The following is a 15401-nucleotide window of genomic DNA, read 5'->3' on the forward strand; positions in this document are numbered from 1 at the left end:
CAGGCATAAAACCACCTCTCTGAGCACTTTGGAAGGAAGAAATGTGAAAGAGAAGAACATACAGGAACTTACCCAATGGTCGGGCTGATGTTGTGGTCAAAGTGATCCTGGACAAATCGACACACGATGCTTGATTTCCCAACCCCGGTATCCTGGAAAAGAATGAGGACACAGCCATGAAGACCAAGGGTATCAGTTCTGACCTAGCATAAACGCAGAGCCAGACGGCAGGAGAGGTTCTCTCTCGTTGGAGGCAGTAGGAGAGGAGGATGTTTTCTTCTATTTCCTACGAGGATTTTCTAAAAGGAAACTGTATTGTTTTCATAGAAAGGAAAGCAGTACGGTAAAAAAAAAAAAAAAAAAAAAAAAGGCTTTAGAAACATGGCCCACATATATACAATAATTAACCTAGAACTCACATGTTCACAATATATTATTTCCAAAAATTTGAAAAAATTTGAAGGGGTCTAGAGGAGAAGTATGGTAACACACTGCATTGTTTTGGTAGAGACAGAACTGATTTTGTTCAAAACCTTAGCTCACAAAGACTACATAATCTATTTCTCTAGGTATCACCGTGTAAGACTTATGAATTCTAATCTCTGCATTTCTAACATTTGTTCTTCAGAATCTAATAGCTTCATAATAACCTCTAGTTCTGCTTAATTATATAAAGGTCTCCTCTCAATGCTCTCCCTGTTAAATAATTCTTTAAAGCTGATTAGGATAGAGGTCCATTATACATTGGAAATCAAATACATGCATTTCTATCCACTCCCTCCAAACACCCTTGTCAAATGGCTTAAGGAATAAAAGACACAAATTCACAAGGTCAAACAGAGAGGAGACGAGACACTAGGCAAGTGATGTCAAAGAAAAGCATGCGGCCTAGTGGTCACTGAGAAAGAAGCGGAGCCTTGAGGGCCCCCAGAGAGGAGAGCCACTCAGAAGCAAGACAATTCATGCCACAGGATCCCTGAACACATCAAGAACTGGAGAACAAGGCTGAAAGCAGCAGTAACTGTTGAAAGCTGCACAGAAACATACTCTTGGTGCCCCTGACCACAAACCCAGAGGACAGAAACCCCTGCATTCCAGGAAGAGGTGGAAGTTGAGTCTCCAGGAAACCTCTATCAGACGGGGCTGGGCTTGGGGCCTTGAGATGCAGCTCAGGGAGCGCCTGTGTGACCCTGTTGCCCTCTGCGGATCCAGAGAGAAGTGGGGAGTCCCCTCTGGATAAGAGGGGAAATCCTGCCAATCCTGATATGTGGAGCCCCCCAACTAAAAGCCACATTGCACCAGTCTACAACACAAGCTCCCGTGCTAACAGACCTTTCAGGACACATTTTAATCTATCGAAAATAAACACTCAGCTAAGAAATACCAGATGTTTATACCCACACACAAAAGAGGAGGATGTCATTTTAGAAGAGTATTCAGAGAATAAGACTGACCTTAGAAATTAAAAATATGATGGTAGAAATGGAAATGTCAAAGGAAGAGGTATAAGGTAAAGTCAGGAGACTGCCCAGGAAGTAGAAAATACTAGAACAAAGCAACTGGCCTCAGCTGCCAGTCGCTGCTCTTCCAAGAGGGGTGCAAGGCAAGGAGACACACGATTCAGACTACTGACACAGAGACGTCCTCCTTGACACATGCTTATCGGCAAGGATCAGGGTGACGTTTTGAGATCTATGTGTGAAAGGGAGACAAAACATAGACCAAGAAGAAAAAAATAGTGACGTGGTTCTCTTCTGTTAAAGGTGTCTAAAAGCCCAAAGATCAAGGAGGAGATGTTGAAAAAGAGAAATGTGCTTTTCTTTACACCGAAATACAAAATTAGATTTGAAATACCAACTGGAAATCCGAATTATTTCTACTCCTTCTCTTCCCCCGTGCTCAGAGGACAGTTCCTGCAAACGTGGAGCCAGAGGGGCCCCGGCTGGTGACACTCATTGGAACATCATTCTCCAGAAGCTCTCCTATCCCACGGACAGCGGCCCTCGTGAGCCATAACGAAACAAAAGCACCGAAGGCCGTTCACCTTCAGCGGGCACATGGATGTGCAGAGTTCAAAGAGGTGGCGACAGAGTCAAAACACCAGCTCTCAGATTCCAGATCAATATACGGCCGTTGTTTCTGAGCTGAACCTTCAGGATGGATTCCGGCTCATGTGCCTCACAGTCTCCAAGCCCCACAACTCAGTTCGTTTTATCTCAGTTGCTTTGAACTCGCCTGCCCCACCCCGGCCCCACAGATGAGGGGCTCTTACCCTTTAACCCACGCAACCTCCGGAGAACCTGAAAACCAAAGGATGGTGCTGCCCCACCCTTGAAGAGCAGAAAACTCGCTCTCTCAAGGTGAACTGCTTTCCGTGAACGGCCCGGTGGGCAAGGTGGGGACCGCTGTGTACTTTTACATATTTTTATGTCACCAAGTTTATAGCGTGCGACTCCTCCCATAGGAAGCTCTCAAGTTCACCATCCCACAAGAAATGCTAAATGATCCGTCTCTGCGGTCTGCGCAGCCCCAGAAGCCATCGCTGAGATGGTAAGGCAGGGCTGAGGCGCGCGCCTGCCCCATCCCTCTGCTCTCTCTCGGGCTCACCACTGGGCCGGCAGGCAGTCCCAGACCGAGAGGACATAGAGCCCCCCCCCTCCGTGTCACAGCCTGGAGAGGCGCCTGGTGGAGGGAGTACCCGCGCTCACAGGCGGGCAGGGCCGCTCTGCTCGGGGCTCGGCAGGCAAGCCCGCACCTCCCGAGCTTTGGCCCTTTTTGGCCCTCTTCGGTGTCCTTTCGCTTACACCCAGGCTCCCCCTGCTTCCCAGCTGGGGCACCCAGCCCTGTGGAGTGCCTCCAGCTCACAGCAGCCCCCCAGGCCCTTCCCTGTGGGCACCATGGCGCCCGCTGTCTGCGAGGGACGGGCCCTGGTGCCCAGGCTTGGGCGGGTCCGTGCACTTCCTGATGAGTCTGCTCTGGGAAGCACATTGGGGTGGCTCCTCTCACCCTACTCAACAGCTCCGCTCAGAACCACTGGCTCCACATCCCCAAGCAGCCCAACAGATCCTGCAAGGCCCAGCCTCGAAATGCCCCTGAGGCTGAAAAACTCAAAAGCCATCTGGAAATGATTCCTTTCTATTCATCATCTTCTGCAGATAACTCGGGCTTAAAACACCAGCTTTTCTGCATAGTCAAAGCAGCAAGCCTGCTCAAATTTAGACTGAACAATGCATTCTTCAGCCAAACACGCTCCGTGTTTCTTTTCTTTTTACCATTTCACTCTCGAAGTTTCTCTTTCTCTCTCTCATATATTTGACAGGAAAAAAAGTTAAAATAAAAAAAAAAAGGAGAGGCAAAGATGAAGTCTGTCTCAGAAGAGACAATATTCTTAACAAAGAACTGCTTCAAATAATCTTCTGTGGCCGGTGGCTTTGCGAGGTTCCAGAAACGACCTCCGGGGGCAACTGCTGTCCCCCCGCCGGCCACCAGGGGAGGGCCCTGCTCAAGGATTGTGAGGGAGCCGGCTGCCACCGGGAAGCGGGCCGCTTTTCCGGACTCGCCGGCCTTGGTGAGTTCCCCTTCCTGCAGGGACCTTGCCGGCCAGTGACACACACACAAGAGGACAGCACCAGTGAGTCAGGGCTCGCGCCTGCGGAAACGCACGGGGTCCAAGCAGGAAAAGCCCAAAGGGCCTGGGTGAAGGACGGCGTCTGTGAGCAAAGAGAGGACGACAAGAGAGGGGGGCCGCAGCTGCCCAGCATTCTCTAAAAGGCTATTTTATTTTTAGTGGACTTACAGGGAAGGAAGGAAACTCGTCTCTGCAGATATTTTTCCGTTTCACAAGATTATGAGACTAGCATTGCCCATCTTGTCCAGTCTCCTAGTTCTTCAAAAGAGGAAGCCAGGGGACTTCCTCAGGGTCACACAGCTGGCTGGTCGAGTCAGAGCCTAAATGTTCTGAGTTCAGTGAAATCCTCTTAAGGCTCTCACCGGGTTAAATCTACCTCCCTGCCAAATGTAAATTTCTTCCTCCAAAAGTCCATTTTCTAGAACTCCCAAGTAGTACTAGTATTCTTGTTTCACTGTCTTCCATTGTAGCATCGTGTGTCCTCAAAAGAGATCTGCTGGGGTTTGGCCTGTCATGAAAGGCGGACATACTACCAGCTACTGGGGAGGCACAAAATAAAACCAGTTCTGATTCCACAAACCAGGAATACAGTTCAGCAGAATCATCCCTGGGGGGTAATCAATGTGTTACTGTATTCTCATTTGTGTGGTTGGCATCAGACCCACGCTGAGGCCAAGCGATCGGTTCCATCTACTTACAGGGAATCGGATACCTTCAATGATATTCCTCCTATATAAGTCACTGTCTGGGGCCACTAATGCAATCCTCCGAGAACCAGCTCTTACTCTGATGTGACAATCTCTGCTGTTCAAACGTTCATTAATCAAGTGTAAATCTGTGATTCTGAAATCACAAACCACAAAATTGCAGCTGTTGTCCTATAAAACGCAAGGCATCCCTTGATTCCCTCCTAGATGACTGTGACAGGCTTCAAGGAGGTGTTCCTCCCTCTCAACATAAAGAACGGTAGGTCCTAGGCAATTATACCACCCCTACCCACTCCTGCTCTCAGGGAAGACATCACTAATCAGTAAGGATATGTTACGTTATTGAACCTGAAAAGGACCTCAAAATCTTTGCAACCCAGCTCTGCAGACCATCAGTATGACTCAAGCCATGTGTTTTTCCACAAATGGCTATCCTCGACCGTTGCCCTACTCTCCCCAACAGTCAACACGCTCCTACCGTCTCCTCCTCTCCAAACTCACGAAGTGCATTATAAGCCAACATGCTTCCTACAGAAAGGAAATGACAAGCTAGACCAAGAATCACAGACTCAGAAATTCCATTCCTAGGAATGCAGTTAAAAGAAGAAAAAAAAAAATAAGCACAAAAAAGTTCATGGAAGTATTATTTATAAAAATTAGAAATGGCCCCAAAAAGCCACCACAAATTAAATAACTTGTGGTACAGCCAAGAATCTCTTAAGCTTTAATTTCATGCCAACCAATATGTCAAAGAGGCAGAATATGATTTGCCCATTATGTGAACTACGGAAATGATCATTTCAGCATCTGTCTCTAGTCTAGGAATCAGAGAGAACCCACATGGCAAGGGGGTTTTTGCATTTATTTGTTTGTTTTTTTCAGTCATCCATTTATTTAAGTGCTTAGACTTTGAGCCTTACACACTTCTAAAAAGTCTTAAATGCTTACACGTTGATAGGGAGTTAAGTTAGGAATTTAGGAGAACTGTGGAGGCCAGCCAGATTTTATGGATGGAGAGAAATAATAAAGAGAGGAACAGGCAGAACCATGGGATGGCGAATGGCTTGATCTTTTGACCCCAAAGGTACGGGAAGCCCACAATACCGCAGAGTCTGACCCAGTGGAGCAAAGGTCTCTTCAATGACAGTGGACATGCCCCTCCGTATGCATGAGATGACCTTGTGGGGACAAACTGCAGGCAAATCCAGAAAACAGTGACAAATTATTTGGGGCAGTGTTGTGTGTGCCTGCTTATTGGTTCCACTTTGGGGCAGATGGGGAAGAAACGTCTAGAGGAAGCGTGTGCTGCTGCTGAAGAGATGAGATCATGGAGGAGACAATTTCCATTTCCTGCGGCTGTAGGGTGCCTGGCCCAGGGCCTCACCACCACACCCTGTGTCAGCTGGCCAGGTCCCCGCCATCCCTGCCAGGACTCCTCGATGGCACCACCTGTCCTTCCCCAAACCCTGGATCCACCCCGAAGAGAAAGCAGGACGGGAGTTGACACAAAGGAATATGCTCTCTCAAGCATATCCCAATCCTCGAAGCTCTGTGGTCTGCACCTAATTCCAAAGAAACCCCGCAGAAAGGCGGCACAAATTCCATTTTAACCCACCAAGTATTTTTCTAAAGCTTTGGCTGAGGGGCAGAGGATACATGCCCTCATTCCACTCCTCTGCATGGGATTTATGACAAAGCAATGGGCAAAATACCCCAATCACACAGTCAGGCCCCTGATCCTGAGGAACCTGAATTGGCCAGACTAAGCACTCAAGGTCAAAACACTGCACATCACCCCCAGAGCTTTCAGTAAGTTCCGCGGAGAGCTCCCATGCATCACTTCAGTTCTGTCTCCGCAACACCCTTTCCACAGGAGAACTGAAGTACTTTGTTCCTGGATGACATTTAAAGGCTTATTGGAATTACAGACTTAATGGTCCTGTTTGCCTGTGAGCCCTAAATATCTTTGGCACCAAAATGAAAAGAGTTCGATATTTATAAATCACAGTTACCACTACCAAAAAAAAAAAAAAATAGTGCCGTAAAAGCAACAACCATCATTAAACTCAAGTCTATAATATGCTTGTTTTATTATCACACATTCTACAAGATTTCCTTTGGTGGTGTGAGACCTCCATCCAAACAGAGTAAATTTCAGCCTCCATGCTACTATCTGGGAAAATTTTGAACTAGCAATGCAAGAAAATCCAACTATGGGCATCCCACTGCATTTAGGAAAGCACACCACAAAATTACTTGAGGAAAATAACAATATAAATTAAAAGCCCCTGAGCATTCCCACAAGCAACTTTGCTGTAGCTCTGTCGTGGTTATTTTGAAACATGTCAGTGGTGTGCATGATAACAAACGTCTCAAAATCCATTTACAAAGGGAACCTAACTACATATATGATGAAAGAAAACTGAATTGTCTCATAATGAAAAAGGTGGGTTCTGCCACGAGTCTGAAAGTCACTGAACTATTTTCTCTATCCAACTCATGGGGACAAAAATGCTTACAGACATTATTCTAAGCATGTAAATAGCATAAGTGAATTTTTTAAAAAGATTTTATTTATTTATTTGACAAAGAGAGACAGCATGATCAGGGGGAGGGGCAGAGGGAGAAGCAGGCTCCCTGCTGAGCAGGGAGCTAGGCGAACATGGGGCTCAGGACCCCAGGATCATGACCTGAGCTGATGGCAGATGCTTAACTGAGCCACCCAGGCGCCCCAATAGCATAAGTGAATTTATGCATTAGATCAATGCCCCTTGGGTACTAATGAACAAAGCTTGGGAAGGTCCACAATTCTCTAGATGCTTATGAGAATAATGTGAAGTCCACATACAGAGAATAACAGGTTATTGTTTGGGGTGCAAAAAGTGACCAGGAGAGATGTAAAAATATCCTCCTAGGTAATAAAAAGAAATTAGCAGGAACAAGGAGCATGAAAGCCACAAGAAGGAGATAATTAAATGGATCCAAAGGGAACAGAGACACATGTATTCACTTACTCTCTCTTACTGGGTCCTCACAACAGCCCTTTGTAAAGCGGAGGACAGAAGGCATTGTCCACATTTCCCATGTAAGGAAACTATGGTCTATGGTCCTACAACTAGTAAAAGCATCATCAAGGTTCACACATCCCTTTCCCCACACATTACCGGCCAAACCATCTCTCTCCCAAAGGCATGCATCCATCACACAACCACTCGTCTATTCAGTGCCTGTGCAGTCAGCAATATGCAAAGACAGGCAACGAGAAAATTAAGCCCAATTCCTGCAGTCTGGACACTTACACTCAGACTTAAACTTCACAAAGGAATCAAAGACAGGAGGTTAGAGTGATCACAAGAGGTCACTGCCCAGGCAATCGCGAATACATCAAATGAATGATCATTGGCCATTTTCCAACACTGCATTTGCTGGCTAATCATTTGAAATTCAGAGAGCATTTTTCTGCTGTAAATAAATAATGATTATTTCCCAAATTCGCAGCTGAACTATAGCACTCTACAATGGAGGAACCTGATCTCTGTTTGTATCTATAGGGTAACTTATTGTTTCCATGGGAAAACTTACTCTAATTTCAAACTGGGGATTTTAGCCAGTGAGAACCAGATGCTCAGGCTTTCAGCACAAGCAGAAAGCCCTGGGAGACTACAGAGATCTTTGTTGAACAAATGGTCTAGCAGATTTGGACTCCAGCAATATTGCCAACAGCACAAATCTTTCATAGGAGCAGGATTGAGCAAAATAGTAATATGGGCAATAAGAAAAACTGACATTTACTGAGCACATAAAAAGTTCCAGGCACCAAGCTGGGCGTTTCAAAACACTTATTATCTCTTTGAGTATTGCTTCTGCTCTATTATATATCTTCTCTCCTTCTGGGATTCCAGATATGCTCCCATTAAACTTTTTCACCTTATCTTATATATCTCTTATATTCTTTTCCCTGTTTTCCATATTTTGTCTGAGTTTCAGTTTGGAGATCTTCTGATCTAATATCTAGCTCTTTCTACCAATGTATCTAACATGATGGTAACCCCATTTATTGATTCCCTGACATCAATCACTGTATTTTTTCTGTTGTAAAATTTTCTTTTTTATGGTTTTCAATTGCTTGCCAAATTTTAAAATCATGATTCTTCCTTGAGCAGAGTAAACATTTTTATATTTTACATACTTTAAAGTCCACGTCTGATAATTCCATTATCCACATCCTCTGTGGGTCTGTTTCTGTTGTCTGTGGAAAGGTTTAACTGCCTTGTCTCCTCAGATCTCTTGTCATGTTTGATTAAGTCTTAGCATCCTCATTTCATAGCAGCAACCTGTCCAAGGACATGGATGTCAAGGCTAAGACCCCACCCCAGATCTTCCGTGACTCTTAGGTAAGTGTTTAAAAAGAAGAGATGGTCATGCTCCTGGGACATCATCCAGCCCCAAAGAAACCAATGCTAGGAAGAAAATATTTATGATACTTAAAACTACCATCCGCTTTCTACTGTTGTTAAGTTTATTTGCCTCTCATTGTTCCAGAGTTGGCAGAGCTGGGGGGTTCTGAAGTTTCGAAATCTTTCAGGCATGGAACTTCTGGACCCATGAGTGCCTCTCAGCCCGGCTGGTGGCAATGTCCTTGGAGTCGCAGGGAAGCCAAAGACACAGACATAGCAGGAATGAGGAAAGAGGAATACGGAACTCCGTCCCTCTCTTTCCCCAGCTCTTAAGGAAGTCCTTTGCAGATAAGTTGAAGAAGGAAGACACTCTTTAAAAGAGGAAGGGCAGTTCCCTAGCTCCTTTACTTCCGTTATTCTTATAACAGCCCCACTGCTTCTTGGCATTTCTCAGACAGCAGTTTGTCCTCATGTACCAACTCTGCAGCTAAGCAGAAATTTCAGTTTATCTAATGAATCTTAGAAGGTGTGACCTTAACCTCTTAAAAAGAAAAAAGCTAACACAATTTTTTACTTAAATTGTACTTCCTGCCCAAGGAACCAACCATTCTTTGGCCACTTTTCTTTCCTCACAAGCAACCTATGTGTGGGCTCTCGGGTGGGCAAGACGGGTCACTGGACAAATGACAAAGACATAGGCTCCCTCTTCATAGAGGGAAAATCCACTAATTTCATGAAATACCTGGCCTACAACAGGCATCAAGCACCAAACCTCAGATTTTATTATATTCTGGAATTTTTCTTACAAAACACTCAATATTCATTGTTCCTGATTTGCAGAGCTTGCAAATAAGGATAAGCAATGATCATAATTATAGTAGCCATCTTCTAAAATGGTTCCCAATGATCCACCCCACCCCATCTCCCAGTATTTGGTTCCCTGCTTGCATGTGGCCCGGACCTAATGACTTGCTTTTAAAAAACAGAAAATGAAAAAAATGAGTGTCACTCCCGAGGTTAGGTTGTAAAAACTGATTGCCCTCTCTCCTGCTGGCCCCCTCTCACCTGCCAGCTCTGAGGAAGCAAGCCACCATGCATGGGCGGACCACGACACAGGGAACTGAAAGAGGCAAAACCGAATGCCACCAAAGCCTCAGAGCATGTCTACAGGGGGTCTCAGCAACTGCGTGCTGCCAGAAACCACCGAGGGAGCTTGGAAGCAGACCCTGCCCCCGTCCCGTTCCAAGGTGACTGCAGCCCCAGCTGACACCTGATGGCAGCCTTGTAAGCGACCCTGAGCCGGAGGACCAGTGAAGCTGTGCCCAGATTCCTGACCCACAAAACGATGAGACAGTAAGTGCATGGTGTCTTAAGCTGTTAAATTTCGGTGCAACTTGTTACACAGCAGTGCATAACTAAGACAGATGTAGCAGACAACATGTATTAAGCACTGACTCGGAACCAATTTTATTTCATCCGTGCAGCAACCCTAATGAAGCAGAGTTATGCCTCCCTTGCAGAGTGGGAAGTGAAAGCTGAGGGCAGGGTCAGAAACAGGGGGTGGCCGGGACACATGATGACGGCAAAGCCGTATGCAACTCACGAGGCTCTGCCCCAAGAGCAGAGATTCTGAGTCCTCCTCCAGGAGCCCACTCTCAGGCCCGTGAGAGAGGAAAGATACTACGTGACTTTAACCGACAAAACCTATTTTAGAGTGACTTAAGCACTGAAAATCAACCCAAAGTCAGCAAATACAGTTATGGTAGATAAAGAGCTACAATGTAAAGCAATAATTCAATCTCAAGGTTAAACCTCAAGGGAAAAGATCACAGCACGCAAGATCAGAAAGCAAAGACCTGAGGATCTCAGAATTTGCTTTTAAGATCTCATTACAGACATTTCAGAGTTGCTCTGAGGAACCACTCACACAGCTTCCTGTGTAGGGTTGCAGTGTTTTATTAAGTGCCTTTTCATCTCATTAGAAACATTCTCCTTCATTAAGTATCATTTCCACACAGTGAGTCAGCACAGACTCCAACGGCAGCGCGTGGGGCGGAAGCTGTTTCGGTTCTTCTCCTCCTCCTCCATCCACACACCCTTACTATGGTCCTTAGGAGCCATGACAAGGCACTTCGGGGGATGCGCAGGAATGTCCTCCCACCCAGCAGTCAGACCACAGCCTGGATGGTTGGTGCTGGAGAGTGGGAAGACTGAGGGAGAAAAGAAGTGTGGAGGACCCATCCCGGGAGCTCATTTCCTCATCTCTGGACTTGAGAGAATCCTATTATCCCACCTCAAGACTGTTCTAAAGAACAGATCATTAAATCAATCCTAAACCTCTGTGGAGAAAATGTGCAATGGCAAAGTCTTAGACAAAAGGCAAGGCGAATAATGATTCAACAGTGTGCCTGCCCAACAGCCCCACAAACAAAGGTGCTTACCAGGGAGCTCCCTGTGATGCTCCCCCTTTCTCACCACAGCCTCCCCTCTCTAGCCGGGGGGTTTCTCTCTCTCTCTCTCTCTCTCTCTCTCTCTCTCTCTCTCTCACACACACACACACACACACACACACACACACACACGATCCTAATAGCGGACATGTCAATACATCAGAGCACATCACAGCCATAGCACCCGAGGACCAGCCAGGACCCTGTGCCCTTGTTAGAATCTGATGGCCTCACATTACTTCCCCCACTGCCATAACCAGGTAAAAGTCAAGCTGCAGTTCGGCTGGGGCACAGCTATGAACTGAAAGAGCGAGCCTCTCCTCTGTCCCCCCAGCCGCTTGACCCTAGGCAAGCACATTGCCTCTTCACTCCTGTCACCCCTCTGCAGGATGAGTCATGGGTGTCAGGCATCTGACACCCCCAAAATCACACATTACCTTTGCGGGTAGGTAAGTGTTTTCTGGTGAGAAGTTCCCTCATCAGCTCCTCACTGTTACTTATGACCTAAATACTCATAAGATCTGCTGAATCCACAGCTGCCCTCTGGCTCCTTCCCATTCTGAAAGCTGAGCATGTACGTTTCAGGCTACACCCCTCCCCATCTCTGAATGTCTGTGTTTAAGGCAACAATGGGTCCAAAACCTAGAAAGAACAAAGCTACCACTGCTTGTCCATCTCAAATCCACACACTGCTTGATCTCAAGATCAGTTCTGCTTAATCTTCTATGGCCTTGTTTCCTGTTCCCACCCACCAAGGCGATCTGGTGAACTGTGAAGATGTTGTAAGGTACACTGTCCTCAGGTCCCGCCCTCCGTGCTGCACTGTCAGAGCGGAGGTCCTAGCAGCAGCGGTCAACTGCTCATCCCCACAGGGGGATGGATGAACCATTCACACACACACACACACACACACACACACACACACACACTCACGCATGCTCACACACACAGCTTAGAACTTGGAATCAGAAAGGCCAGCACTTATCACTCGTATGACATCAAGAAGGGAAGAAACGGCGCTTGCTGATAAATCCCAGCAAGATCCTATGTCCCTACCCCCACAGAACTCCTGGTCCAGGGAAGAAGAGACAAGTCAACTGGAGAGTATCACATACGGTGAGTGGTAAGTGCTTTCATGAGGAAACAAAAGGACATCTAACCTATGTTTGAGAGATCCAGGAGGCTTTGTGGAGGCAGCGACATTAAATCTGAAACCAAAAGGATGTATTAGCTGGGCAAGGCAGAGAGCAGGACTAGAGAACGGAGGAAGAGAGGTGAGGGAACTGAATTCTACCAACAGGAGCAGAGCAAGAGGTGAAAGAAAGTCTGTCCAAGAATTAAATTTAGTGGAGGTTTGGGGGGGTTTTTCCTCTGTGAGGCAAAGATGTCAGCAGCTCCCCATGACCATGTGGATGGAGAGCCCAGGGACTAACAGAAGCCCCTTCTGGCCCTTCCACTGCCCTCTCCTGCCAATCCCACTCTGACTGGAACCCAGTCAGAAGCTTAAAGAAGCTGTCTAATCCAGAGGCTCTATCTCCCCACTTCTAATATTCTCACACACTCCTCTGCAGGGGATCTGAAGCACACGTGTGCATGGGAGACATGCACCATACACCCACACACGCACGTGCGGACACAAGCATACAAAAGCATGCACACATGCATACACGCCCACACAGGCTCTGCAACACCGGCCCGCTGTGCGGCATCCTGGATTATCCTACTGTCAACTTGGCTAAAGCAGGCAGACAGTTCCCAGGATCCCTTCCTCCATACGGTTCTGGGTTAGAATTGGCCAAAAGGGGAATTTGCAGGGAGTCGAGAATTGCTGTTACACTACTGAAGGTCTTCACACACAGGTAGAAAGAGGTTCCCAGTAGAGCCCGCTTCCGTATCCATCTCCTCTCCCAACTGTGGCCCCAGGCCTCCCTCCAGATATAGGCGAGAGGCAGCAGCTGCCCACAGACAGCTAGCTACCCCTCCCCTCTGCAGGCCACTTGCTGTTGCCTGTGTCAGCTTCTCAGAGCTTCCATGACAGCCCCACCCGACCGCCATGCTGGTACTTCTCTGGTTTGAGGGGTTTCCGCTGATTTTCAAGCTCCTTCTTCCAGACCTCCCCTTGTCCCTCCGCCCACTGGTATCAAGTGTGACAAGTGCAATGAATCCTTTCCCATAACACAGTAGCTCTGCTTCCCTGAAGGAACCCTAATTAACGCTGATACACCCACCAGGAAGAAGCGCCTAGAAACAGGAGCAGGAGAATGCAAACAAATGTTTCACAGGCTAGTGAGAGGTGAGGCCAGCAGGAGCAATGTCAGGATGATTTAACCACCAGCACAAAGGGCGTCACTCAACCAGAACAGACCCCAGAACACCCACAGGCCAAGGACATTGTCCTACCTTGCTTAAGGAGTCCAGAACTTGTCTGAGAACAGTGGGAACCAACAAAATCCACCCAGTTGTGGAGCTTTAAGGGGATCAGAGGGAACCAAAGGAGGAAACAAAGGCCATTTAAAAGGCTGCTCTTTCATCGGCCGCATTTTTACTGAGCACCTACTAGGTGCCATCACAGGCGATGGCGGCCAAAGCCTACCATGTTGCTGCTAAGACTCTACAAGAGCTTGGTCTGTACTCTATGCTCAATTCTGCAGGGCAGACAAAAGAAACAGTTCATACATCCCGACTAGAGTCACCTTGAAAAGTTGGCATCTTCAGCCACCTCACTCAGGTGAACGAACACTCAATGCTTCTCAGATCGCCTGAGATTCGGTGTAATAGAGCTACCTGTAGTGATCCCTTCATCAAGATACTAGCTGACAGCACATGTGACTTAATCAAACGAGACGCATGCACATTTGCAGACTGCGTAAAGAGCAAGCCGGGGAGATGACCGTCTGCTCACAATTGATCCACCTTCCTTACTCTATCACAGTTCCAACGAAGTGGTCGTCTTGATCCATGATGTATTAGGAATCATCCTATACTTACGAAGGTCAACTATATCAAGGCCTAGACTCGATTAGCACACTAGCACCAGGAAAAGCACTTGCAAGAAAGGAAGGGAGTGTGTCAGAGGAAGGGGAGTTGGCCTCTGAAGTGTGAGCAGAAACATCCCCCATCACTACCACGATAGCCTGACTTTCTTATGGTTTAGAATTCTGGTTTTGTGTCATCTCACACTTATGGACGTGATTAAGAGACTTTACAAAATACAAATAAAAGTCATCAATGAATTACTACCACCCTCACTTTTGGTCTATGCTCTTTGGAGATAAATGCTAAAATAGTATACTTAGTTTAAGAATGTGACCAGGAAACACAAAACTGCCTACATCACAGATGCCTGAAGAATCCACTGCACATTGCAGCCTCCAAGCAGAAGTCAGCAGAAACCCCCACCTCCCCATCATTGCCCAAGCCCCCAAGATCAAAGATGCACTTCTGTTCTTTTATTGTCCAAATGAGAGAAAGTGAGTGTGCCTGCAGATAAAGACAGACACTCAGATGTGGACAAATTTCCCAGGAACAACCTGAATAGGTGTTATGTTGATAATAAGCAGTAAAGCCATGGAAATATATCCTGAATGCAATATGCTCTCCTACACCGTGTCCTCAACTGCTCCCCAGACAAAGACCAGCTGAAGGTCAAGAAGAAAGCAAGTGACTGCAGATCGGCTCTTCACTTCTGTGCTGGATATTATATTATGGAGCCAACCTCATGTCCTTAATGCTACGGTACAACCCTGGTCTAAAAAAACACCTGCGACCCCTCCAGCATGGAAATTTAATCTAAAACCTTGCCAGAGAATAAGAAGTTCCCACTGGGGACACCTGGGTGGCTCAGTCAGTTAAGCATCTGCATTCGGCTCAGGTCATGATCCCAAGGTCCTGGGATCAAGCCCCACATGGGGCTCCCTGCTCAGCAGGGAGCCTGCTTCTCCTTCTCCCTCTGCCTGCCACTCCCCCTTCTTGTGCTCTCTCTCTTTCTCTCTGTCAAATAAACAAATAAAATCTTAAAAGAAGAAAAAAAAAAAGGAGTTCCCACTGACAGAGGTTAAGTTGAAGGGCACTGAATTGAGCCTGCCCTAAAAAGTCAGTGCACTCATCCGGGTAAGCTGAAATTGGCGTCACCTACGAAAATGGTGACTAAGGGAAAATTAAATGGAAGACAGTTAAAGACATCAAGGCAAAAATGGAGCTTCTGGGCTTCCAAGTTCTA

At 46.8% G+C, this 15401-nt stretch overlaps 1 protein-coding gene across 1 annotated transcript in view; it reads right to left on the reverse strand.

Annotated features, from left to right (window-relative positions):
• RAB31 (RAB31, member RAS oncogene family) overlaps positions 1–4858 on the reverse strand; it is a 78027-nt gene extending 73169 nt beyond the window's left edge. The window contains exons 1-2 of the mRNA XM_011228097.2: positions 4814–4858; positions 73–203 (exon numbers count right to left, since the gene is read on the reverse strand). Of these exons, the coding sequence (XP_011226399.1) occupies positions 73–203; positions 4814–4858 (176 nt within the window). The remainder of the gene's footprint in view (positions 1–72; positions 204–4813) is intronic.
• Positions 4859–15401: the final 10543 nt, after the last annotated feature.

The sequence above is a fragment of the Ailuropoda melanoleuca genome, chromosome 14, assembly GCF_002007445.2.
Source record: "Ailuropoda melanoleuca isolate Jingjing chromosome 14, ASM200744v2, whole genome shotgun sequence".
In the NCBI taxonomy this organism is placed as follows: domain Eukaryota; kingdom Metazoa; phylum Chordata; class Mammalia; order Carnivora; family Ursidae; genus Ailuropoda; species Ailuropoda melanoleuca.